Source organism: Eriocheir sinensis, chromosome 4, assembly GCF_024679095.1.
Source record: "Eriocheir sinensis breed Jianghai 21 chromosome 4, ASM2467909v1, whole genome shotgun sequence".
NCBI classification, from domain to species: Eukaryota; Metazoa; Arthropoda; class Malacostraca; order Decapoda; family Varunidae; genus Eriocheir; species Eriocheir sinensis.
Window position 1 is genome coordinate 13552699 of NC_066512.1, and position 27265 is coordinate 13579963.

The following is a 27265-nucleotide window of genomic DNA, read 5'->3' on the forward strand; positions in this document are numbered from 1 at the left end:
ATTGTTTGGCTAACTCAATCTTTCCGGTAGTGTCCCAATTTGCCTGTGTCCGGCTTTCAATATCCTCTATCCATTTCTTTGCTAGCTTATGGCATGGGAGGTTTGGTGCTTTGCTACTTTTTCTTCTCCCCCACACAACGATACGAGTCCCTGCACTCTACTAAAATCATTCAAGGTATGACGGCTAAGTAGCGTGACAAGATCATCATGGGCAAGGGTGATCGATTTTCCATCTTCTTTTTTGGGGGGAGGGTTCTTGCCTTCGTCTGGCATTTTTAACTCTAAAGTCTTATTCTCGTAATTCCAAGCATAACTTTCTTCTCTCTCGCTTTCTGATGTGGACATACACCAGTACAATACCAATATAAACCAATATAAATCGCAAGTTTCACCACAAGTTTCACCACATGTTTCACCACATGTTTCACCACATGTTTCACCACATGTTTCACCACCCCACACCTGACACCAATGTTGTAACCGGAATCCGGGTCACACAGGGGCGACGACACACTGTTTGTACTAGTGACACTTGACTTAAAATTCTGGTACTTTAGGAGTATTTAAAGGAGTTCGTAAATGGGGTGATGAAACGGTGTCGCCTTTCTTATATGTATTTTATTCTACCTTAATACTACTTAATATTACAGAGGGTAAAAATATTGTTTAAACCAGCGACTGGCTTACTAGACTCAATGAGTCTTCAGGTTTTCTTTCACTATTGGTTACTGACGTTAACACTGGTATAATATTGAGTAAAAACTCACACAATAAAGTATCATAGAAATATAATCCTAAGTAAAACTAAGATAATAGAACACAATAGATATGTTAGATACGCTTTCCTCTATGGTAATTCTTCACTCCATACTCACAGTAGCAACGATGAATGTTCTACCCATGTTGTCTAGGGAAGGACAACTGAGTGTCCAGCCACGAACAGAGTGCTGGTTAATCTGAGGTCAAGCCTGGAGAAAATGCTTCTTATATAGGCAGATATCGCGAGGGTAATACGTCAGGCGTGTGAGTCATACATCAAACTCACACCGAGCTCATACAATAATCTACCTAACCGACATGCTTAATTCACGCGGTGACGCAGCTTTGTTTTCATAACATTTTGTTCCGCGGCTGATCCTGTTTTTGCCGCGGTGATTGTGTTTTGGCTTAGAGAGATAAGCGGGTGCGTTAATGGGCAATTACAATTGTGTATAGGTTGGTAAATGAACAGTGGGGACAATCATGTGTTGGAGTCCGTGTTGTGTTTTAGCGGTCGATACCGCTGTTGTCATCGGAAAATATTGCCGGTGAAGATGATGATGACACGAGTGGTGTCGCAGCCCTCGGGGCACCACATATTTATTTTTGTTTTGTATTTACTCCATCAGAAGGAATCGTACGATTTCAATATCAAAGAAGAGAATGTGTCGTGATTTACCATTATTACAAGTTGTGAAAAAAACAAATTCCTCGACCTAAATGTACTATGACTGTGTGAGTGTAACAGATTTAGATTACGCCGTTCAAGGAATGCATCAATTTTCTCTAACTCCTGGCTACTTCCAACCCTCGCCATTCTTTCCCGCGGCGCAAATAGCTGCGGCCGCGGCGACGAGCGAACGTTTATGTGGTTCTCGTGCAGTGTTTGAGGCGCAGCGCTGCCGTCCCGCCCTCGACCTTCTCCTCCAGGCACTCCGAGATGAAGCGTCAAGTAGGGATGAGGGGGGGGGTGGAAGAGGGGAGGAGGAGGTTGAATGAAGGAGCGTCACGTAGGGATGGGGGAGGGAGGTAAGGGGGGTAGAAGCAGGTAGGATGAATTAGAGTCGGAGGTGATCAGGGTAAAAGGTAGAATAGGTGGAGGTAATGTGGGAGGTAGAGTTGGCAGAATGGGCATGAGGGAGAGGTGAGGTAAGAGGGGCGAGAAGGTAGAATAGGAGGGAGAGGTGAGGTGAAGAGGAAAGTCGGGAAGGTGGGATGGACAGGTCAAGAGGTGAGTGAAAAGTAGGTGGGTGAGGGAGAGGGAGACAGGTGAGTGGTGAGGAGGGAGGTTAGTTGAGGGTCAGGAGGAGGAGGTGGAGGTGGAGGAGTAGAAGTAGGACTAGGAAGAGAAGGTGGAGTAGGAGGAGGAGGAGGAGGAGGAGGAGGAGGAGGAGGAGGCATAGACGGAGAAAGAGGAGGGAAAGAGTTCAGGTTGTGCACGCTTGCTCCTTCTGCAGTGCGAGTTGCAATATAAGAGTAAAGGAATGAGAAGGAAAAAATAAAAAAAACAAAGGTTAATAGAGAGGATTCCATATAGTGTATTGGAGGAGAGGGAACCTGACGCTTGTGTGTGTGTGTGTGGGGGGGGGATCAAGGTGCGAGGAGTAAGGTTTGGGGGACGAGAGAAGCGAGATCAAGAGAATATTCTGTTGATCTTGGAGAGAAGGACGGAGGGGGAAGCGTATGTGGAGGGAAACAAGGGAAGGGTGAGGAGAGGAAGAAAGGATGGATGCAGAGGGGAGAAGAGGGGTGATATGAGAGGGGTAAGAGATGAAAGAAGGAGGCTGAGGTGAGAGTGAGGAGGCATGGAGGGAGGAAGGGTGGTGATGAGCTGAAGGGGTTTGAGAGGAAAGAAGAGGGGTTAGATAAAGGGCCCAAGAGAGGGAGGTAGGGGGATGAGGTGAGGTAAGGAAGGCACACGTGAGAAGAAGGGGAGGGAGCATGGTGAGGGAGGAATGAGAAGGGTGAAAGGGGGCGTGAGGCAGGAGGAACGACTGCGGGAGTATGAGGTGGTAAGTATGGAGAAGGTGGGGGGAGGGAGGGGCGGTAGGTCGCGGTGACACACTTTTGGAAGCAGAGAGGAGAGGGGGGGAGCGAGGTGAAGGGGAGAGGGGGGCGGGGGCGGGGGAGCGGGGCGGCGTAGGCACCTGTTAAGAGGGTCACGGTATTTAAAAAGATACCCGATACCTGTGATTAGTGAACCTGATAATTTAGTAAACACCTGGTAGTCCACACCTGGTTAGAGAGAGAGAGAGAGAGAGAGAGAGAGAGAGAGAGAGAGAGAGGGGTTAATTAAGGAGAAGGGGAGGAACAAGTTTCTGTTAAGTAGGAAGAGAAGGATTTACATTGCATGACCATGAATTCGGGTCTTGCATAGGGGATTAACTAAAGTCTTAAGGTATTTTATTGTTTATGGCTCAGCACATTTTCCAGTGTGTGTGTGTGTGTGTGTGTGTGTGTGTGTGTGTGTGTGTGTGTGTGTGTGTGAAAGCAGTGTCTATAAAAAAAATCAAAACCAGGTTACTGAGAACACATTTATACTGATGTCAACGATAAAACGACGCCGCTCCATCACAGAAAACGAGAGAGAGAGAGAGAGAGAGAGAGAGAGAGAGAGAGGTGGGGGAAGTTGAAGGGGGGTCAGTGCTGGTCAGTGAGTTCCCGGCAGGCGCTCACTGGGGCTGGCGGGGTCACTGTCCGGCGCCCTGATCATGCCTCTGAATGGGGCACGCCGCGGAGGGAGGGTGAGGGGGGTGGGTGGAAGGGAGGGAGAAGGAAGGGGAGGGAGGAAAGAAAGGAGGGATGGAATGATGGGAGGAAGGCATGCTGGGTTGGCTGATATTTGCAGTTGCAGGAGGAGGAGGAGGAGGAGGAGGAGGAGAAAAATAGAATGGATACGAGGTGGAAGGAGAGAGGCTAGAGAAGGAGTAGAAGGACGAGAAGGAAGAGAAGGAGGAGGAATAAGAGGAGGAAGTGGAATAGTAGGCACAGTACGAGGACTATACAGAGAGGCCAGGGAGATGAGGAGATGATGATGATGATGATGATGATGAGGAGGAGGAGGAGGAGGAGATAATGATATAGGAGGAGGAAGAGGGGGAGGAGGGTGGAGTACTTAGGAAGAAATAAGGAAGGAGGACTCAGTTGGAGGCACGAAGATGTGTGTGTGTGTGTGTGTGTGTGTGTGTGTGTGTGGCGTGCATGGGTATATCTTAGCGGTAAAACATCGGGGCGTGATGCGGAAGATCCCACTGTCAGGCGAGTTTATAGGCGTGTATGGGAGGGTACCAGGAAGGCGGATAGGCGTACGGTACATATGAGGTGAGGTGTGAAGATAAGTGTCCCAGAGAGATGAACAGAGGAGTGTGTACGTATATGAGGTATAAGCAAGTGTATCAGTGGAGTGCGTAGAAGAGTAAACATGAGTCGTGCAGGTGTAGTATATGTTTCTGAGGTATGAGGGTGAGTGTATCTAGGAAGTACGTAGGCGAGTGTATGTATTAGTGATTTGTGTATGCATTAGAAGGGAGTGTAGGGTGTAGAGTGTGTAATCGCGAGTATTTTTTTTTTTTTTTACAACAAAGGAGGCAGCTCAAGGGCACACAGAAAAGAAAACAATAATAAGAGCCCGCTAACGGTGAGAAACGTAGGGAAGTGTATCAGAGTGGTGTGTGGGGCAGTGCATCAAAAGGGCATGTATGGGAAAGTGTATCTGTATGGGGTGTACTTGTTTAGCTGTGTAATCCTATCAGAGGTGAGTGGAGGAGTGTACAACAGGCGATAAGAGCGGAAGGACGAGTTATCAAGGTGTTTATGCTGTTTGTGAAGGAGAGAGAGAGAGAGAGAGAGAGAGAGAGAGAGAGAGAGAGAGAGAGAGAGAGAGAGAGAGAGAGAGAGAGAGAGAGAGAGAGAGAGAGAGAGAGAACAAGAATAACATCAAGCAAAAAGAAATAACAAAAACCTTAACGGGATATTCAGGAAACGTCAGTCACGGTGGCAAAAAAATATATATTGGAGGTAAACACCATTTTTAAATACATGAATTATGAGATAAGGAAAATAAAAGCACAATCATTGAGAGAGAGTAAACCTGTATTTATCTGCCTCGAATGACAGACAAAGCCAGTACAAGGAAGAGATGAGGAAGCAACAGCAGTGTCATTTCAGAATAAGAACTCGTAATATTACCAAAGTACAAGTGTGTGTGTGTGTGTGTGTGTGTGTGTGTGTGTGTGTGTGTGTGTGTGTGTGTGTGTGTTTAAAGAGGGGGATGACCTAAGAGAGGGCGGGAGAAGCCGAGGGAGTCTTGAGTTGACATGGAGGGAAGGAAGAAGGAAGGGAGAATGAAAGGAGGAGGAGGAGGAGGAGGAGGAGGAGGGGGAGAAAGAAAAAGAAGATACAGAAGAAAATTCGAAGACGGAAAAGTCAGAGAAGGTATAATAGTAGGAGTAGAAGGAGTAGGATGAGGCAGGAGAGGACAGGAGGGAGGAGTGTCAGGCTGGCTGGCATCCGGGGCAGCGAGAGAAAGTGGCGGAGGTAATCTCAACCTTCATTCCGTGGTCGTTTTTTTACGGGTCCGAGTCACCATCATCTGCCTGACGCCTCTGCCTGGGCATGAGCGGTGTGCTGGAATGTGCCCGCGAGGACCGTCTGGCATAAGAAAACATGTAGCAGGGTCAAGTTAGGGTTTTGCTACTAGGAAGGCCTGTAGGAGGGTAAAGGTATTGTACTATTAGAAACACACTTTGGAGGGTAGAGGAAGAAGGATTGAAATACACGTGAGAGGGTAAAGGAAGGCTTGTACTATTAGGAACACACGTAGCAGAGTAAAGTAAGGATTGAACTACTTGGAGCATGCGTAGCTGAGTACATACGGAGGAGGGAAAAGGAAGAACTGTACTTCTAGGAATGCATATTGGAGGGTAAATGAAGGATTGTACTTCTAGGAAAGCACAGAGGAAATAGAGGAAGGGTTGGACTACTGGGAACGCATACACGAGGTTAAAGAAAGCGTTATATTGCCGGGAAAGATTCACAGTAATGACTTGCGTCCCTCCCTGATGCGTTTACATACAGAAACTCACGTATCTATTTTTTTTCATTTTCTGTGTTTTTATGTGCCTGTGTGTCAGTCCCTCTCTCTGTCTATCTTTATGTTTGTTTATGTCTTTGTACCTCTCTGTGTCTGTCTATCTGTCTGTTTCTATTCTCTCTCTCTCTCTCTCTCTCTCTCTCTCTCTCTCTCTCTCTCTCTCTCTCTCTCTCTCCGTGCCCTCAGGTCTAGGTAAATACGGTGTGACGTTTACCTGTTGACTAATTTCAAGCTCCAGGTGAGGGTTCAAGGGAGGTGGCGGCGCGGTGGTAATGACTCCTGCTTCTCGCTTTACCGGACCGGGCTCGAGTGTCGCCTTCGTGAAAAAGCTATAAAGAAAGTCTGCACGTGTGTCTCATCACCTGTGACCCGTTCGCCGGCTAATGCACACGGTGGATCACATAATAGGTTTTCCGCGCGTACTGGTTATATATGTGTGATCATTTCTCTCATGGGTTTTGTCCTTTATGAAGTATTGGGTAACGGGGCTCAAGAACGAACTTAACAATTAACAATAATAAATTTATAAATAATCTGATATTGGTTGTAGCTAACTGTTGTGAGGTTTAGAACTGCCTGCTCTTCTCTATATATTGGCCACCTTCCTGGCTTATTATATAGCTTTGTTAATAGGGGACAATCAAGACACCTATGCAACTATTACATGAAGTATATAGATGTTTTCAACCAATTTGTTATTTTTATCAGCATGGTATTGAGGTCGTCTTGAGGGTTATGTCTTAGTATTTTGCCTATTTCTACTTCACTTTAGAAACTATAAGGTAGTTTTACAAGCTTCCTTTATTTATGAGTATTTATTGGGTCATTTTTTGGATCCGTTTTAGCTTTTCGTCTTTATCTTCTTGTCACACAACTTACCGTCCTCTCTGGGTCACTTGAGGCTGGAGGGAGAAATACTTTGGATGCTTGGGTTTGACCCGACAATGGGTTGTGGCTGTGTAGGAAGTTTGCCTGCGTGGCGGCGGAGTGTGACGGAGGGCTGCCGCCGGGTCCAGGGATGTGACAGACGACCAACCTGTTTCTGGAGGGCGAGTGGCGGCGGTGCCCAGACCGGGTTCGTCGAGGGTGGGCGTGGTTGCCTTCCTGCCCCGCCGGGAAGACTGCTCGTCTCCATACCAAGCCAGACCCACCCCAGACACACACACACACACACACACACACACACACACACACACACACACACACACACACACACACACACACACACACTACCGGGGTCCGATTCCCCGACCGGGTGAAGTTGGGTTTATCTTCTTTCACGTGTAGCCCCTGTTCACCTAGCAGTGATTAGGTACGCGACGTAAGGCGAGGAGTTGTGACCTCGTTGTCACGGTGTGTTGTGTGTGAGTGGTCTTAGTCCTCCCCAAAGATCGGTCTCTGAGCTCTGCGCTCCTTCCGTAGGGGAACGACTGGCTGTCTCGCGAGAGACCCGCAGCAGATCAAGAGGTGAATTACACACACACACACACACACACACACACACACACACACACACACACACACACACACACACACACACACACACACACACACACGATAATAAGCGTTATGGAGACGGGACAGCACGAGCCTAGTACGGCTCTTTTCCTGTGTTTCACAACTAGGTAAATACAACTAGGTACACACACACACACACACACACACACACACACACACACACACACACACACACACACACACACACACGAAGAAGAAGAAGAAGAAGAAGAAGAAGAAAGATGTTTATGTGTATTAATGTTATGGTTGAAGATAAACAAGAAACAGCAACGGAATCATTTGGTTGTCGGTGTTTTATGTATAGAAGAACACACACACACACACACACACACACACACACACACACACACACACACACACACACACACACACAAACACGTTGAAGCTCATATTACATGTTTGTTTAGTCTCCCTTAGCAGGTGTGTGGGAACTGCAGCATTACCATAATCGCATCAACAGTCAGCTTGCGACCGTGTTGTGCAAACCCTTCCCATAGCATCCTGATGTAATCGTTAGAGTAATTTCGATGCTAATTGATATCTTAGACGTCCTGTAATTGGGTTGCTGTGACAAACGCTTCGAATGTGGAATGATCTCTTTTTTTTTAGCGATGTTATGCAACGGTGGTATTTCGTTTGCGTAAGAAGTTTCTCTTACGCTTTTCATTCGACATATTTTCGTTTCAGATGCACAATCTCGTAAAAAAATCAAGATAAATAAATAATTTATTTTGGCCTTACTATATATAACTTTCGCGTTTAAACTCGTAAAGCGTTTAACACACACACACACACACACACACACACACACACACACACACACACACACACACACACACACACACACACACACACACACACACACACACACACACACACACATGTACCTTTGGCTATACAGTCTCCCCATCTCAGAGTTAACCGGACGAGCTGGAATCACCATGGTCTACTTTTTATCGCCTTCCCCTCCCGCAGCCTCTGAACCGAGTGTGACCTTGAAGCGAGGCACTCACCAAGCATCTGGGTCACCTGTTCCCTGCTTGGCGTGGCGGACCGTAATCGTTCGTCCCTCTATGGCAGCGGAGATGATTAATATTCAGCATCTCATCGTAACCGAGACCATTGTACTTCAGGCTGATGGTGTAAGCGTGGGCGAGGTGATGCTATTTAATGAAACTACAGCCGGCTAGCGGCATAGGGCCTGTGCTGACCATGTAAGCGTAGGCGAGACAACTATGTAGCTCAACTGAGACCACTATACTGCTGGCTGATGGTTCAAGCGTGGGCGAGACACTAAACTCCTTGCTGGCGGTCCGGGGCTTACGTTGACCGTGCAAGCGTAGGCGAAACCACTCCATAACTATATACTAATGGCTGGTGGTCGGGCGGCCTGAGATTGGGACAAGAACCATCCCCGAGGGTTACGCTGCTCCAGGGTCATAAAAAGTGTGTTGAGCTGTAGGCGACGGGGAATATGGGTCAGGCGGGCACAGGCACACCGGCCCCTCGCACCCGCTCACCCGCTCACCCCCGGGCCCTCCAGCACCGCACCGCCGCCGCCGCGCCGCCCAACACATGCTACTACCGGGGCTGGTGCTGGTGCTGGCGTTGTTGTTCCTGTCTGTGTCGCTGTTACTTCATTGCGTCAAGTTAAATGACGTGTTGTGCAAAGACTGGTCTTGTCATGTTCGTACAGCTCATCCTGTTTGGTTGCATCAGGTCAAGAGCCTCAATTTGCCTCCCCTCCATCCCCTCCTTATTCCCCACTCCGCCCTTTCCCACTCCTACATCTGCTTCTCCCCTCTCTTCCCCACCCCCCTTGTGTCCCTCCATACCCTCCATCTCCACGCATCTCCCGCCGGCCCTTTTTAGCGCCGCCTCCCGGGAGCCCCAGAAACACACAAAAGGCTCCTGCTGTGTTTTTGTTCGTTCCCTGCAGTGTTCACACCTGACGCAAGGTGATGAGGTAAACAGATGTGGCATTTTTTTACGGTGTTGTCGTTAATGGAGAGCCACGGCCAGCGCTGCTCCTCTTAGTGTGTATTTCGACTCATCAGTGTTGGAGGCCTGACACGCCATACATGCTTCAGGAACCTTGGTTGTCTTTTAAAAGTTTAGTTGACATTTGCTCTGCTGTTAAGTCAGCCCAGCACATCAGTCAATCAATGAGTTAGTGGCTCTAGTCGTTCCAGTTTTAAGCTTTAAGACTTTACGTCGTAACAACACGTGGAGTGCACGGCCGTCACGCCCTCACCTCCGCAGCCCAAGCGTAGTCCCTTTGTTGTGACCCTGGGAATGTATGGCACAAACGGCGCTTCCTCTGGGCTGTGCAAGGAGGGTTGCCAGTTGCCGTCGAGAGCCACGCAGAAGCCAGCAGACCGTGAGCTCTGCCTCCCTGCAGTCCCGCCATGCGTGCACCATGCACCCCTGACTCCCCCAGCCTTCCCTCAACCACCGAACCAAACTCCATGCAACCTATTCATCCACCTCTTTCTTTACCTCACCCCAGCCATTACCCTGTCACAGTAACCTTGTGTCACCTCACTTGCAGGCTGCTGCTCCTTTTCAGGCCAGCCCTTACCCACCCACAAAACCTTGCGCCACCTCACTTGCAGGCTTTTCCTCTTCTTCTTCTTCCTCCTCCTCCTCCTCCTCCTCCTCCTCCTCCTCCTTCTCCTCCTTAGCCACTCTTTATTATATCCATCAATGACTTAAAAAAAAGACTATAACCCTCCATATCGCAGTTTGATGATGAGTTCCTCTCGAATGTACAGGAACTACGGAAATATCTGAAAAAAGGTCTTAATGTATCTGAAAAAAATATGTATTTTAACGTCAAGCAGACCCACTTTTTTTTTGCCTCCAAAATAACCTGATAACGAGAAATATCTGTTAACCGGTTCAAGAGTACCGATGCAATACTAACATTGGAATGAGCTTTTCTTTCATCGAGTCAACCCCTTTGGAGCAAACTTACTGAAGCAGTTGATTAAGAAATGATCAGCTTATATGAAAATCGCATTGTCAGTTTCTTCGTTGCGACACGAGTGAATTAAATATTTCCACAGGTAAGGATAATGCTCATCTCTTCTGCAGCTGCAGATCACTGGTGTGCCTGACGAGTAGATCAAAGCATCAAAGCAGGCAGCCTTTTTTCAATCCAACCGGCTTTTCTTTTGTTCGTTCTATCAAGTTTTCATGTTACCCGCCCACATTACCTCGCGCCACTCCACCATGGGGGCTCCTCCTCCTCTTCCTTCTTACTTCTTCTCTCCGCACCCACGGAAATAGAGGGCGGAAAATCGATGAGCATATTCAAGACTGCCCGAGCTTGATACCTCCGAATATATGTGATTTGAATTCCTGATATTAAATAACAGGTTCTTATAGGAAATTCGCACGTTGCGTTATACTTTGAACCACACAAGATTACTAAGCGATTCAAATTACATCATGGGGTTGAGTTCATTTTAATTGGTTCTTTTCGTTGATTGCCAAATACGAATGAATGATTAGTGGATGTGATAGTTGTTGCCTCAGAGTACTTCCTCTCCCGTCGGTTGAATATTGCCGTGTGCAGCGGGTTGTGTTGCTCCAGCTATTTTTTTTCTGCTTGCCGTGAACCAGACGGGGAACTGGGAAGGGGGCAATTACAACCTCCCCTTCCCCCCCCTTCTCTCTCTCTCTCTCTCTCTCTCTCTCTCTCTCTCTCTCTCTCTCTCTCTCTCTCTCTCTCTCTCTCTCTCTCTCTCTCTCTCTCTCTCTCGCTGCTATCAAGCACTAGCATTGCAGGTCTTCAAGGGTATGCCGGGGAACTCATGCAAGCAGCTTCGTTATAAACTAATACACTTTATCTTGCCTGCCCCTCTTATTTATGGTCCTGTGTTCCTTTTCTCCTCCTCCTCCTCCTCCTCCTCTTCCTCCTCTTCCTCCTCCTCCTCATCATCCGTTCCGCCTCACTTCCTCCACGCTTAACGTTCTTCGTCGCTTTATTTGGGCATGTCGGTCTCCAAACCTTCTATTCGTGGGGCTGAGTTTCGACGGTCTCTCTCTCTCTCTCTCTCTCTCTCTCTCTCTCTCTCTCTCTCTCTCTCTCTCTCTCTCTCTCTCTCTCTCTCTCTCTCTCTCTCTCTCTCTCTCTCTCTCTCTCTCTCCCCATCCCCCTACTCCCGGAGAGAGAGAGAGAGAAGAATTAGTTACAGCGCCGTGTCTCCTTCACTCAATATGGCACCTTCCACTATAGAATACCACCGCATACACATTCCATCTAACGGTATACACACACACACACACACACACACACACACACACACACACGGGGGTTATGGAGAAGGGTGGTGGTGTTGGTGGTAGTAGTAGTCGTCGTAGTAGGAGTGTTGTTGTTGTTGTTGTTGTTGTTATAGCAGTAAACCCTGTAGTTGGCGCTGTTTGCTGTCGTTTTCAGTTTCATCATTGTTGTTGTAGTTGTGTGTTATTTGTATCACTATTAAAGGTGGTGAGTGTTATTGATAATAGTGCTTGTGGTGGCCCAGGTAATGCTCTGATAGTGAAGTATGATACGAAAGTCAGCGTAAGTGTTGTGAAGGTGTGGGTAGTGATGCATTTGTGGTGGTGGTGGTGGTTAAGTTGGTGGTGTTGATAACTGTTATGATTTTGATGATGGTGGTGGGGTAGTGGGGTACATGCACCAGCTGTAGCGATAAATAATGTACGTAGTCTTAAGCCCCGTTCACTCTGTGCCGACTCTGGGCCACGACAACCCAGCGACTCGGGGTATGCGAGGTCTTGGGTGTGAAATGTCATGGTCGGAAAGAGTTCTAGAAACGATCGTCGGAGGCTGATTCGGCACAGTGTGAAGGGGGTCTATATGTTGCTGGGTTGTCGTGGCCCAGAGTCAGCACAGTGTGAACGGCGCCTTAGTGTTGTTTTGGTGGCAATTGCGTTATAAGTCTCGTCGATCTTGGGTGAACGTCATGGTGGTGCAGATGATATTACGAAGCGGTCGTGGCGGGCGAACACTGACTCTGACGTGTGTGCAGATGGTAGCGTCTCTAAACACACGTGTACTTGTGTGTTGAGGTATACCTGCAAGACTCACGTGCCTCTAATTACCTGTCAGTTATTAAATTATGTCCTACTACACTAGATCTGTGGCGCAATTTATTACATGTTGATAATCATAATTTTTGTTCACTTATCTCTATCTCAGATGAATATATTCGAGATAAAAAGATAAACGAGAAGACAGCTCATCCTGCATCAGTGAACAATTTAATTTATTTCATTATGCATATATTCATTACTTGTTTATTTGATAATTTTACTCTGTATGATAAACTATTTGATTTATTTACCTAATTATTGGTTTATTAATTCATCAGTTTATTCATATAATTAATAAATTTATTTTCTTCCCTCGTAGTTTCCATCCGTGTTTAGCATAGCTGTAACAAGACCACAACTAACCCGTCTCAAAACACTGCAACGATAGGAATCAATTTCAATGTAAACCGCCAATCAAAACACGTAGCATGATCGGGGAAGGCACAAGCGCGGTGTGGATGGGTGGGTGCCTCAGCGTCCCGTTCAGTTATCAACTTATCAGTCGGGAATAACTTCATCAACCTTTTATGGAATTGATGCAGAAATGTTGATTTTTTTGGGGGGGTGGACTATCGTGCAGCAATGCGGTAATAGTACTCGTATAGTTGCGGTTGTGTGAGGGATACCAAAATGAACACTAGTTTTGTGGGCAGGCAGACAATAGAGCCATCATGATCGCCATCATCATCGCCATCATCATCACCACCATCATCATCATCATAATCATCATCATATCATCATCATCATCATCATCAACTGAATCCGCGGATCGCATACCATCGATCAAGTCAATAATGTTAATGCAGTTTCTAGCATATATAACGTTGAGAGAGAGAGAGAGAGAGAGAGAAGAGAAGAGAAGAGAAGAGAAGAACGGTATGAGTATACTGTCCATGGTCGGTGTCGCATCAGAGTCTACGATCACTAACTGCCTCTTTCATTCCCTTACAACAAGACAGTTTTTGACGGCAATGCGGAAGAATCAACAGCGTCATTTCGTGGACATTCTTCGCCTCTAATATAACATCACGTCTAGTGTGCAGGGAAACGAAAAAACCCAAACAAACAGAAGTGTCATCGCCATTACTTTCAACAGAGGGAGAATGTAACACAACCTGACCCGCGACACGATGACTTGAGAAACGTAGAGGAAAAAAAATATTAATGGAAAATGACGCAAAGGATAGATAGACGCCAAACACTGTGCTGTCATAATGTGTGTGCGTTTGTGTGTGTGTGTGTGTGTGTGTGTGTGTGTGTGTGTGTGTGTGTGTGTGTTTCGTCATGTATTGTAAAGGCACAAGGAAGCACAGTCACTACTTTCAATTTTTCTTCAGGTGACATGACTTCCCGGAATGGAGGTGTCGTGAAGTGCCGCCGGGTCACATGGCTTCACAGGGCTCATTTGGCATCACGTTTTCCTTTCCCATTTTCTCAGGATATTCACAAGGGAGCAGAAAGTCGTGATCGTATTGTCATGAATCTTCCAACTTGTCAGAATTAATGGTGACATCTCCCTCTGTTTTCTTTGTGGGAGCCGCATGTTGTGTGTGTGTGTGTGTGTGTGCGTGTGTGTGTGTGTGTAATTGCTATTCATGTGTTTGCTTCTTTATCTATTTATCTATTATCTATGTCTATCTTCATCTATCTATCAGTCAATCATTCAATCAATCAATCTATCTATCTATCTATCTATCTATCTATCTGTCTCTCTCTTTCTATCTATCTATCTATCTATTTATCTATCTATCTATTATGTTATGCCTTTGCGCTGTCTTCTACACAGTAAAAAAGTAGAAAAAAAAAGATTAGACCGACGGCACGAACTAGCAATTACCACACATTACACTGATTAACCTGTTTGGCCGCCAGGTGGGGAGCGCTAGGCCTTCCCCCTACACCTTCGAGGCTCACGTGGCTCTCGCCTGTTAATTGCCCCGCCAGGTAATTGTTAATGGCAGCACATAAGTCTGCTCAGTGTCAAGGCCTCCCCGAGCGGCGACGACCCCATAGCTCAGCGTGACGGGGTGAGGGTTGGAAGGGGAGGGTGTGACAGGGGTGAGAGAGGGGTGACGGGGAAGGGGAGACAGGGGTGATGGGGAAGGGGTGGCAGGGAAAAGAGGTAGGAGTGTAGAGGAGCTAATTAAAATGAGTAGGGGTGTTGGCTGACATGTTACCTCGCCCTCACCTCACCCCCCTCCTCCTTAACACACACACACACACACACACACACACACACACACACACACACACACACACACACACACACACACATACACACACCAGAAACTACCACCAGGAACACAAGAGGACATAGCAAAAAATTGAGGAAGGGAAGATGCTTGAGAAAAAAAAAATATAGAGGTTTGGAACAGACTGAGTGAGGATGTAATATCGGCGAAAAGTGTGCAAAGCTTTAAGGAAAAGTTGGATAAATATAGATACGGAGACGGGACCACACGAGCGTAAAGCCCAGGCCCTGTAAAACAACTAGGTAAATACACACACACACACACACACACACACACACACACACACACACCTGCCTGGAATATTCACCACCTGGCACTCATCATTCAAGGGACGGTCGGGAAGGCGATGAACCGTGACCACCCGCCTGCCTGCCTGCGCGTGCATGAGACTCGTGCCGGTCGGAACAAGATACTCATCAAGTGTCTCCCGGCTCGTTATTCTCTGACGCTTCCTCCTCTAACATAAACTAATTCCTAAGGCCAAAAAAGGAGATTAATCGGGTTCTTATGAGTGTTTCTTTAGGTGCAAAGTACAGGAAAAGGGTCAAACTACCACGAGGGTTATAAAACTACCCATGGAAATGCCCCAAACCCCAACGAAAGCCTTGTCAGGTATATGTGCTTGGTCATCGAAACGTTTAAGAATCTGGTCTGCATGTGTCTTTGGCGGGCGAGGAAGGAGAGCTGAGAACAGAAAGGAGAGTACGAGGGGATGGGATTAACCCGTCCGCTGTGATTGGCACGATTTGGTTTTAACTGGTAGCCTGGTAACATAATATAGTCCTAGGTCTTTCTCTGCCCCTGTGGTGGATAGTGGAGTGTTTCCCATGTGGCATTGGTACGCTGGATATCAATTTCAAAGGTGCATGACTACATTTTTCTCCATTGAATTGTAGCGCCACTTTCTGTTCCATTCCTGTAGTTTGGTGAGGTCTTCTTGTAGGAAACCCGCAGTCGAGGGGTTAAGTGATACGTGAATCGGGTGAGAATGGAGTTTGGAGTAGGAAGAGGGGAGGTGAGAAGGTGTTAATTAAAGGGGATTGGATAATATAGAAAAATACCTAACAATAGTAATTAATATCAGTAAACAGAAAAAGAAAAAAAAACAGTGAAATGCCGAAAAAATGGGAAAAATATATCTAGATGAAAAAGTTAGAAGAATGGATAGCGTTGGGCAAAAAGAGGTATGAAGATGGAAAGGAGGAGGGGAATGGATAGGGTAGGTGAAGAGAGGGTGAGACAGTGGGAGGGCGAGGGGGGTGGATAGGGTTGGTGAAGGGTGGATGAGGAAAATGGAGAGTGAGAGGACTGGGAATGTTGAATTGGGTGACACTTCAAGGAGAATGGAAAAGTGGTAAACAGTGGGAGCGTGTTGAGTAATTCTAATGAGAGAGAGAGAGAGAGAGAGAGAGAGAGAGAGAGAGAGAGAGAGAGAGAGAGAGAGAGAGAGAGAGAGAGAGAGAGAGAGAGAGGTTAACTGTTATAGAAGAAGAATACCTTTTTCCCCTTTCCCTAACCACAGGTGTATTCACGTGACCTTACCTTTTCCTTACCTTTTCCTTACCTGTGTGTCGAGTGCTCCTCCCGTTCTGTACCCCAGCACCACCTTACCTTTTCCTCAGGCTCTCCCCTTTTTCTTCCCCCACATTTTCCCTCCATTCATCACATTTTCGTACCTTCTCGTCCCTTCTCTTTGATTCCCTTTTACTCACCTCCTCTTTTACCATTCAAATTTTATCCCCTTTACTATTCAATTTTCATCCCTTCCATTTCTGTTTTCCTTTCAGCTTTCTTTACAATCTATTCCCCGTCCATTTCTTCTCCTTTCTTCCTTCTCATACTCCATATTTTACTATTCTTTTTCCCTCTCTTCTCCTCCTCTCTTTCTCCCTCATCTCTAACCAATCCATTCCCCGTTCTTCTTCCTTCCTCTCTCCTTTGTCCTCTCACCCTACTTTCTACTAATCCGTTCTTTTCTTTTCTCCTCTCGTCTGTCCTCTACGCTGCTTCTTTACAATCCGTCCCCCGCTTTTTTTTACTTCCCTCCCTTTCCTTCTACCCTCCTCCCTTTCCCTCGACCTCCTCCCTTCCACGCCAGTCCCATCCCTTTCCCTCCATTTCCCTTTTACCCTTCTTTTACTATTCAATTTTCATTCCTTCTCTTTCTGTTCTTTCCTTTCAGTCTTCTTAACAATCTATTCCCCGTCCATTTCTTCTCCTTTCTTCCTTCTCACACTCCACATTTTACTATTCTTTTTCCTTCTCTTCTCCTCCTCTCACCCCCTACCCAGCCGGTCCCCTTCCTTCCCCTCCTCTCGTCCCACGTCACGCGTTTCCCCAGGCCGCCCTAAGAGTAGGTTCGGTGCACAGGAAACATTTGGGAAGGCATTGTTTTGGGCAGCGTTCCCCTTCTTTTGGTTCTCAGGTCACCGGAAAACGTAATTAGTCGAACCCACCTCTTCGGGGCACGGGGTTACCGGGGAGTTATGAAAACTTATTATTTATGGGTTAACTAATTTTTTTGCGTTCGTTTCGTTCACTTACAATTTAACTTTTATTAGCATGTTTGTATAAGTTTGTTTTTTGCATTATTCGGTCACAGTGATCGTGTTGGGCATGCTTTAGATTAGAATATACAACTATTATTTACTCTTTTATTATTATACATTTTATTGTTATATTCCTCATCTGCCAGACTGTTGTTTTTGCATCGCTTTCTTTATGAACTGAAAGAAAAAAAATATGATGTATAGTCCATGGAATTATTATAAGTGCGCAAAACTCCTTCAACTTATGTCCTAAAAATATTACCATAAAGTATGCTTTATCTCTCTCTCTCTCTCTCTCTCTCTCTCTCTCTCTCTCTCTCTCTCTCTCTCTCTCTCTCTCTCTCTCTCTCTCTCTCTCTCTCTCTCTCTCTCTCTCTCTCTCTCTCTCTCTCTCTCTCTCTCTCTCTCTCTCTCTCTCTCTCAAAAGGTTTCCCCAGGTATTGCATCTCCGTGAACTCTTGTCATTCTCAGGTAATGATCTTTACCTCACTCCGTCACTGTCACTCATTCTGCCATACCCCAAACTTTCCCTCATTAGACTTCTCGGGTGAAAATCTTCTTACCTTGGCACGGGAGAAGTCACCGTTTGTGTCACTGGAAGGTCACACGCCGACAAAGACTCCTCCGCTGCGGGAACAATACACACATTCATATCTCTGTCTGGGGTACACGCGCGGGCCGAGGCTGTTTGCGGCGTCGTTACTGTGTGTGCCTGGAGACAAATACTACCCAAGTGACACGGTGACCCAGCTGTGTGTTATGTTGTAAGTGGAAACACACGTACACGCGAGCACACTCAGTCACACACACACACACACACACACACACACACACACACACATATATGATAGTCTATGATAAGCGAGCCAGCATATCACCACCACCACCACCACCACCAACTAAGCTTATCTGTTATACCTCTTCGACATCCCGCAATTGCCCCGTGTACACTTTGAATTTTATTACCTGAGTTTTAGACAAAGATCCCCCTCATAATTATCATCACCATCGTCATCATTGCAAACATCAATATCAACCTTGTAACTCACTATGGGATGTTGGAATACTCGGGCACCTCCTTTGTTGTGGTCCAGCCGTTGGTCGCCGCCAAGGGGTCATCGAGGCGGCATGCATTGAGAGATAAGCGGAGTCTAGTAAGCTCGCCTGATAACGGCCGTGCCAAGGTATATAAATGATCCTCGAGTGCATTGAAGGTTGGCCTATAATTCTACTCGCCATACTTACACACACAAAAAAAAAAAAAAACTCAGAACAAGAAGGTAAGTTTCATTGCCACACGTGAGGTCTTTTATCGATGTAACTCTCCCAAGGGTGCCAAAACGTGTAACAGGTCAGTAGTGTATTCATTAAGAGGAAGCAGGACAGTCATGAGTGGGCCGCCTTGACCTTCCCGCTGGTTCCTGGGGCGAGTTTTCTCCATTTCTTGAGCAAAACTATCGCTTACCCGAAGGAGGAGGAGGAGGAGGAGTTAAGGCGATTCGTTGTTTGATGTCAAAGAGGCAACGAAAGTCATGAAGGTACGTACATAGAATGCGTGGGGATGGAGAAGTGAATGAGGACTCGGATGAAGAGAAGAGTTAGATATGATCAATCGGAGAAACGCTCTGGATTATGTTTGGTGGATTTCATCGGATTCACGTACATTTTTTCTTAGCTATAATAATTTTCGTTAGTATACTGTATAAATCTTTCCTTTATTTAATAGCACTGTAGTTTTATTTACTGTGCGTTTAAATTTCACTGTATCTTATATTTCAGTCAGTATTTCATGTTATTATTGGAGGCCCGTGACCCACACTTGGTGCACCCATGAAAGTTACACACCTAAACCGTTTGACGCGTTTATCATATCCAAACACCCGGAGACGCTGTTGTTATGGGAAAACGAAAGAAAAAAACAAAACAAAACCGACAACAAATTTACATAACAGCGACAACAATAACATCCACGGTAACCACCCAACCGCATTATTTATCGCATTTTTTTGTAGCTCTAATATCTGGCAGCTTCTGTGATAAGACTAGAGAGAGAGAGAGAGAGAATTACGACATTGCATTAGGAACCATCGCGTAAGCACAGACAACACACATTATTGCCACATCGTCAGGCCTGTAACTAAAACATCGACCACGCCACACGAGCGATGTAGTGAGGGACTGAGCGAAAACATTAGGAACACCGTAAACACGAAGCGCCTCTGTCTTAGTTTTATGAGGTGGTTTAAACAGCAAGGTATAAAATTTGGTAACTTATTTTTTTGTGACTGCCTTGAACCCCGCTCTTTTTTTCCCCCCTCTTGTTTCTTAACTTTCTTTTTTGTTTTTCATTTTCCTCCACGGGTTGTATCTCTTTTTATGTTTTCCTTTCCGTTTCTAATTTATTTTTGTTCTTTTTTTAATGATTTTTGTCTAACATTCCTTTCCTCTGTTTTTTTCATATTGTTTCATTACTTATATCGCCCTAATCATTATTTTTTCATATATGCTTTTTCTTAACTTTTCCTTCACAGTATGTTTTCCGTATTATTAACGGTTTCCTTAAAAACTCTGCTTATTTTCCTTACCAGTCACCTCTCTTTCCCCATCTCTTCTTTTCCTCCTAGCCTCTTTAAATCTGTGCAGTGGTAACCAGAATTTCCTTACCTTTCCTTATCAATCATCTCTCTTTCCCCATCTCTTCTTTTCCTCCTAGCCTCTCTAAATCTGTGCAGTGGTAACCAGAATTTCCTTACCTTTCCTTATCAATCATCTCTCTTTCCCCATCTCTTCTTTTCCTCCTAACCTCTCTAAATCTGTGCAGTGGTAACCAGAATTTCCTTACCTTTCCTTATCAATCATCTCTCTTTCCCCATCTCTTCTTTTCCTCCGAGCCTCTCTAATTCTGTGCAGTGGTAACTAAAATTTTGTTTTCGTGGTGCAGTTATTGTTGGTTGGAAACTTTCCTCATTACACCACTTGAACGAAGATAATGAAGCCCATTTTTGTTTGCGTTAGTCCAATTACGAGATTAGGAAAATAAATATTCTTTCAAGTCTCCGGAATTAAGCAGCCAATCCACCTGTTATCGCGCGCGGCTTTCAGTGAATGAGCATTATCACGACAAGGCGATAAGAGAGAGATTAGAAAGAGAGAAAGGGATAGAGATAGTTGGAAGGGAGGGGAATAAGTCGTCCCCAGCAGTAAGTCTACCTGTCTGTCTGTCATTCTGAGTGGTGGAGTAAGGGAGTGGAGAAAGGAGTGGACGTGTAAGGATTTTATACCTCCCTGATTTGTGTCATCTCTTCACCTTTCTTTCCTATTTTCCTACCCCTCGTCCTTTCCTTTCTTTATCCTCCCACTCTCCCTCTTTCCCACCTTCCTTTCCTTCCTCTCTCCTCCTCTACATCCTTTCCCATTCTCTCTTTCTTCTTTTCTATTTTTTCTCATTTTAATTTCTTCCCTCTTTTTCTTCCTCTATTTTCCTTTCTTTACCCTCCCACTCTCTCTCTTTCCCACCTTCTTTTCCTCCCTCTCTCCTCCTCTACATCCTTTCCCATTCTCTCTTCTTTTCTATTTTTTCTCATTTTAGTTTCTTCCCTCTTTTTCTTTCTCTATTTTCCTTTCTTTACCCTCCCACTCTCCCTCCTTCCCACCTTCCTTTCCTTCCTCTCTCCTCCTCTACATCCTTTCCCATTCTCTCTTCTTTTCTATTTTTTCTCATTTTAGTTTCTTCCCTCTTTTTCTTTCTCTATTTTCCTTTCTTCCTCCTCTCCCTCCTTCCCACCTTCCTTTCCTTCCTCTCTCCTCCTCTACATCCTTTCCCATTCTCTCTTCTTTTCTATTTTTTCTCATTTTAGTTTCTTCCCTCTTTTTCTTTCTCTATTTTCCTTTCTTTACCCTCCCACTCTCCCTCTTTCCCACCTTCCTTTCCTCCTTCTCTCCTCCTCTACATCCTTTCCCTCTTCTCTCTTCTTTACTATTTTTTTCACATTTTATTCTCTTCCCTCCTTTTTCCTTCCTTTCCTCTTCCCTTTTCCTTTCCCACCCCTTACCCTTTCCTTTCTACACTCCCTCTTTCCAACTTTCCCACTCTGTTTCCCTCCCTCCCTCCTCCTTCTGTCTCTAGCTTATTTTCCCCCTCTCTCTTTCTCCCTTTTTCCTCCTATTAGTCTCCTCCCTTATGTCTTCCTTTCCCCTTCCCCTCCTCTCTTATCTCCACTCTGCCTCAACCCCGCTTTCCCTCTTTTACCTGTTCGGGATGTTCTTTTTGCCTCTCCTTATGTTTCTTCACTTCTGGTACTGCGACACTTGGGAAAAGGTAAGGAGGAGTTTGGCGCATTTTTATACTTTTTACGTTAATGGCTTAAGGGCAGTGATTAGCGGGCTTTTCGTTTTTCATTTATTTTTACCCTTGAACTGCTTCCTTTGCTATAAAAAAGTAGATTCTTAAGTGTTTTACGATTTTTGCCGTCTGTTATTGTTTTACCGTAAAGGAAGCAGCTCAAAGGCAAAAAGAAAAATAAGAAACAAAGAAACCCACTAATTCTGCTCCTATAAAAGAAACTAGAGATGAGTGGCCAAGAGGGAGGTCAGTTTCGGATTCGTTTGTTTTTTCTTGTTTGCTATTTGTTGTTACTACTGCCGATGTTCCTTTCAATTTACAAGTTCTAATTGGCTAAGAGCGGTGGGCTACATGCACGAACGAATACATAGCCGAGTTTATCAATAGCACATCAAAATATACAGCACTACACGGTACACAATCAGAATACACAGACAATACACAATCAGAACAAAAATACACAAACAAAATACACAGCTGAGTTTATCAATAGCGTTATGATGTAGTTCTCAAGTTCCTAATTAAACATACTTCTTTTTTGCTCAGTGATATAAAAGTGCAAGTCTTGACGCACCGCACCTCACGTTGTTTTCTCGCGATAAATACGTTAGCGATCTTAAGCAAACACGAGAGTTGCTTTTCAGTGTTTGTTTTGTGTCTTGTGTGTGTGTGTGTGTGTGTGTGTGTGTCTGTGTGTGTGTGTATATATGCGTGTGTGTGTGTGTGTGTGTGTGTGTGTGTGTGTGTGTGTGTGAATTATTTTTATACTTTCGTTATATTTTTTATTTCCCAGTAATATCGACTCTTTCATCTTCACCTTTGGCTCCATAATTTCAGATTGTTTCACCTTTTCCTTTTTTTCCCCTCTCATTCCGTGACTTTTCTCTTCCCTTTCCTTCTTTTCTTACTCTTTTGTTTTCTCCCATGAACTCTTCTTTATTTATTTTCTTATATTTTTACGATGCTCATTTGTTTATCTTTTTTTATATGTGGTTCAACTTTCATTTACCTTTTTTTTGTTCCATGTTACACCTCACTCTTTTTTTCCTCCCATGAACTCTTCTTTATTTCTTTTCTAATATTTTCACGATGCTCATTTGTGTTTAATATCTTTTTTTTTTATATGTGGTTCAACTTTCATTTACCTTTTTTTTGTTCCATGTTACACCTCACTCTTTTCCCCTTCTATATATTCTTTTTCATTTTGCTGCTGTGTTTTAACTTCCGGCATGATCATCGTTATTTTCCTTGATACTTTCCTTTTTTTTCGTCATCGCTCCCGTCACCTTCTCTTTTTCCTCCGTGTGTGTTATTTCCCCTCCTTTCATTACTCTTCTCAGTCCTCTCTTATTATCTAGGTTTTTCTTCCTTGTTTCCTTACCTTCGTCTTTTTCCATATTATTTTTCTTGCCCTTTCCCTTCATTTTCCACATTTCCCTTCAACAAGTAGGTCACACACACACACACACACACACACACACACACACACACACACACACACACACACACGCACTTGGTTCTTGTGTAATGTCTCCCTCTGACCCCTAACCCACCCCAAATCCCCCCCCCCCACCATCCCATCCCCTCCTTTCTCCTCTCTTTACCTCCTCCTTCACCCTTTCCTTCCTCCACTTTTTACCTCCTCCTCCTCCTCCTCCTCCATTGTGCTCGGGTGATTATTGTCATTTTTGGCCATTTTCAAGTTGACACGAGATTATTTCCTTCCTTTTCTTTCTCTTCGCAGGTGAGTCCCCGCAACGCCCTCACCTGTGATTGCGGCGGTGACGGGACAGACGTGAGTGTTGGGCGTGTGTGTGTGTGTGTGTGTGTGTGTGTGTGTGTGTGTGTGTGTGTGTGTGTGTTCGATATTTATAAGTTTCCTTTGCGCGTTTTGTAATTTGCCTTTATGCCTCTTCTCCATTTTCTTTATCTCCTTATTCTCCTCTCCGTTCGCCCGGCACCTGTTTCATCCTCTTATTGTCTCCACCTTTCTTTTTTTCATGCCTTCATTCTGCCCACCTTTCTCATCCCTAATCAAGACTCATAAACATCAGATACACCTGCCACATGTCTTTCGTTCAGTGCATCTAGTCCTGCTTCAAGGTTACTTAATTCCCCCTCTCCTCCTTATCCAGACTCTTTAACTTCATATTTATTTTCCCTTCGCTTCTTTCGATATTTTGTTTTCATCTTGTCTCTTCTGTTTTCTTGATTATGACCAACCCCTTGTCCTTTTTTTTATTTTTCGTTTTGCTCTTCACCTCTTTCTCATTCCTCTTTGTTTTCCGTTATTTTTTCTTTTTTTGCATTTTCTTCAGTCGTCGCTCATAGTATTCACGTCTGTCATTTCCGTTCCCTTCCTTACATGGTTCTTCCTTTCCTTTCCTTTCCCTCCCTTCGTCTTTCTTTCTTTCTCTGTTTTACCTTTCTCCTTACGGCCATTTCCATTTTTTATTTTCTTAAACGTCTCTATCCTTCTTTTTATCGCATTTTTCGCTTTTTTTTGTCTCCTGATTATTTTTTTTTTTTTTGTACTTATGTAGTTAGTTTTCCTTCTTCTGCCATCCCCGTTATACAGTATCTTTGAATTTTGACTTTCCGTTACCTTCCTCTTTTCCTTTTTCTCTACACCAACTCCATTCTTATCCTTCTTCAACATTATCCTTCTTTTGTCACATTTTTATCCTCTCCCTTTTTAGTTTTCTCTGTTTTCCTTATTTTCCTTTCCTCGTTCCTGCAGATATTTCCCTTCTCTCTCTCGTTTTCCTCTTTTTCCGTCTCCTCTTTCCTGCCTCCTGCCTCTCTCTCTCTCTCTCTCTCTCTCTCTCTCTCTCTCTCTCTCTCTCTCTCTCTCTCTCTCTCTCTCTCTCTCTCTCTCTCTCTCTCTCTCTCTCTCTCTCTCTCTCTCTCTCTCTCTCTCTCTCTCTCTCTCTCTCTCTCTCTCTCTCTCTCTCTCTCTCTCTCTCTCTCTCTCTCTCTCTCTCTCTCTTCCTTCACTTTCTTTGTCCTCCATTTATATATATATTTTCTCCTCTTGCCTTAAGTATACTCTGTTCTTACCGCCTCTCTCTCTCTTTCCTGTTCTTTCACATCAGTCGTCTCCTATTATCTCTCCTCCTCCCCCCGCCTGCCTGCCCTCAACCTGCCCTGCGCTCCGTGAAGGCTATTACCGGTGACGTGTGGCCGGGATGGAGGCTGTAACAGTTTGCTTATCAGTTAATCGCCGTCGTGTCCAGGTTTATCTCTCAAATGCTCCGTCCTTTTCCCTACCTCCTCCCCTACCCCCAAGTTCTCTCCCTCCCTCGTTCCTGCCTCCTGGTCCTCTTCTGCCTGCTTGCCTCCTTTCTTTAATTCTTCCTTCGGTATTTCTTTTTTCTTAGCTCCTTCATTCCTCCCAACCCTCTTCTGCCTTCACTCCCTTCTTTCTTTCCTTCTTCTTGACTCGGTATTTCTTTTTTTCTTCTTTTCTGTTGTGCTTCTGCTTCCTTATTTCTTTTTCCTCTTATTTTCATTTTGTATATTTTGATTTTGAGTTGTTGGTTTTATTTGCTTTTGTTATCTGTTCTCCTGTTGACCTGCATTTTTCTTTTCTTGATTTTACTTTTTATACTGTTGTTTATATTCCCCCGCCCCCCCCTGCTTTCATCAATTCTGTTTATCTTTTGTGTTCTGTTTGTCTGTTTCCCTTTCTGTTTATCTGTCTGCATGTCCGTGTCTATCTGTCTATGTCTGTCTGTTTGTTTTTCTGTTTTTCTTTCTGGCTCTTTCTGACACACATACACACACACACACACACACACACACACACACGCGCACACACACACACACTCTCTCTTCCCCTCCTTCTTCTTCCTCCTCCCCACTCCCCCACTTCCCTTCCCAAACACGCCCCCCCCCCACACCCACACCCAAGGAAAAAAACTAAAATCCGTCATAATCCTCAATTTATTTCACATTAACCTTTCTATCTCACTTTCTTCCGCCCTATCGCCGTGAAGGAGCTCTTAAGGCCTCCCCGTGCAGCGCCTTATCTCCCCTTATCTCCCCGTCTCTCTTAATACACCCTTAACCTGCACAAATGGCACCCCCTGGGATAAAGAAGCCGTAAAGATGCATCGCTTATGTCATCAACTTCTTTCCCTCTATTTCAGCAGCTCCTCAGCCTACTGTTTCCTCTAGCCTCCGTCTCATTTCTCGCTTCCTACTCTAGTTAATTTTTTTCTCCTGTTTTATGACTGTATTAACCCATCAGCATCTCTAGCTTCCTTCCTATTCCCCTTTTTCTACTTTTTTTTTTTTATCGCTCACATCGTAAAGTACATCGCCCGTTTTTTTAGCCTTTCAGTGTTTTTCTCTATGTCAGCACTTTATCAGCGACCGTCTCTTTGACTTTATTCTCATTTCTCTTTTTTCTCGAGTTATTTTTTTTTATCACTATTCCTACCTTGTTTTCTTAAGTAGATCGCCCTTATTTTGAGCCTTCCCTTTTTCCCTATTTAAATACTATATCTACCCACCGTCTCAGGCTTCCTTCCCATTCCTCTGCATCTACTTCGGTTCATTAGTTGTTGTCACTGACTTTGTGCTTAATTTTTGTAAAGTAATCGCCTTTCGTTAGTTCATCTTCTTCAACACCTCATCAGACCACTTCTTTTACATTCTTCTTTTTATACCTTTACGTTCACTATTTTGATTTCTTTATTTCTCACCCTAGACCTCCTTACCGTATGTGCATTGCTCTTATTCCTATCCAACCTTTTTCTTTACCTGTTATATCACCTCAATGACTCCACCTTCTTCTATAACATTCCATGCACTTAACTTTTTCAGTCACGTTAGTTTTCGTTCTTCTTTTATCTCATACGCTCCTCTGAATTCCGCTCACTCATTGTTTTATCCTGTTCTCCTATGGATGAGGAACCAAACATTATTTTTCCAAATGTTTTACTTCACCCGTCTCCTCCTCCTCCTCCTCCTCCTCCTCCTCCTCCTCCTCCTCCTCCTCCTCTTCCTCCTCTCTTACCCCCTTCTGCAAAATTCAGTTCTTCCGTTTGTTTGTTTATGCTGAGCCTGCCTTGACAGCATCTCAGATTTTAAGGAAAAGAAGCAAGTGCAACAGATACACAGATAACAGACTATGAAATTGATCTTGTTTTTTCTTCATTTTTGTTCTTCTTGTTCTTATTCTTCTTGTTCTTGTTCTTCTTTTCTTCTTCTTTTTTCTTCTTCCTCTTATTATTATTTCATTTATTTATGTTGTGGATAAGGAAAGGAAGGATCATGGGGCTGGAGATTGCGGTCATTAGCTATCTGAAGCCTTTGAACACCAAGCCGCCGACCGTAGTTTTTCTTACTCAGCCTTATCAGTGGTATCTTGGGTGGGGCGGGGCGGTAACCTGGCCGGGGAGGTGGAGGAGGAGGAGGAGGAGGAGGAGGGAAGAAACTGAGCCTAGGTGGATTTTTTGTGTTGGAGGGGGCGGGATGAAGGAGTGGAAGAAGAGACAAGTAGGAGAGGAAGAGAGAGAAGTCAAGTTTTTATTTAGCTTCGGGAAGAGTGAGACGTGGGATCTTGAGAAAAAAAAATGGTGGCCTCAGAACGTCTCGGCTGGGTTGGAAGTTCGAGGGGCTGCCGTGCTTCACTTTTTTGGTA

General features: G+C 44.9%; 1 protein-coding gene across 1 annotated transcript in view; it reads left to right on the forward strand.

Moving 5' to 3' along the window:
- LOC126982219 (nucleolar protein dao-5-like) overlaps positions 1–27265 on the forward strand; it is a 140970-nt gene that overhangs the window by 85448 nt on the left and 28257 nt on the right. Inside the window, exon 8 of the mRNA XM_050834126.1 lies at positions 23360–23410. Coding sequence (XP_050690083.1) covers positions 23360–23410 — 51 coding nt within the window. The remainder of the gene's footprint in view (positions 1–23359; positions 23411–27265) is intronic.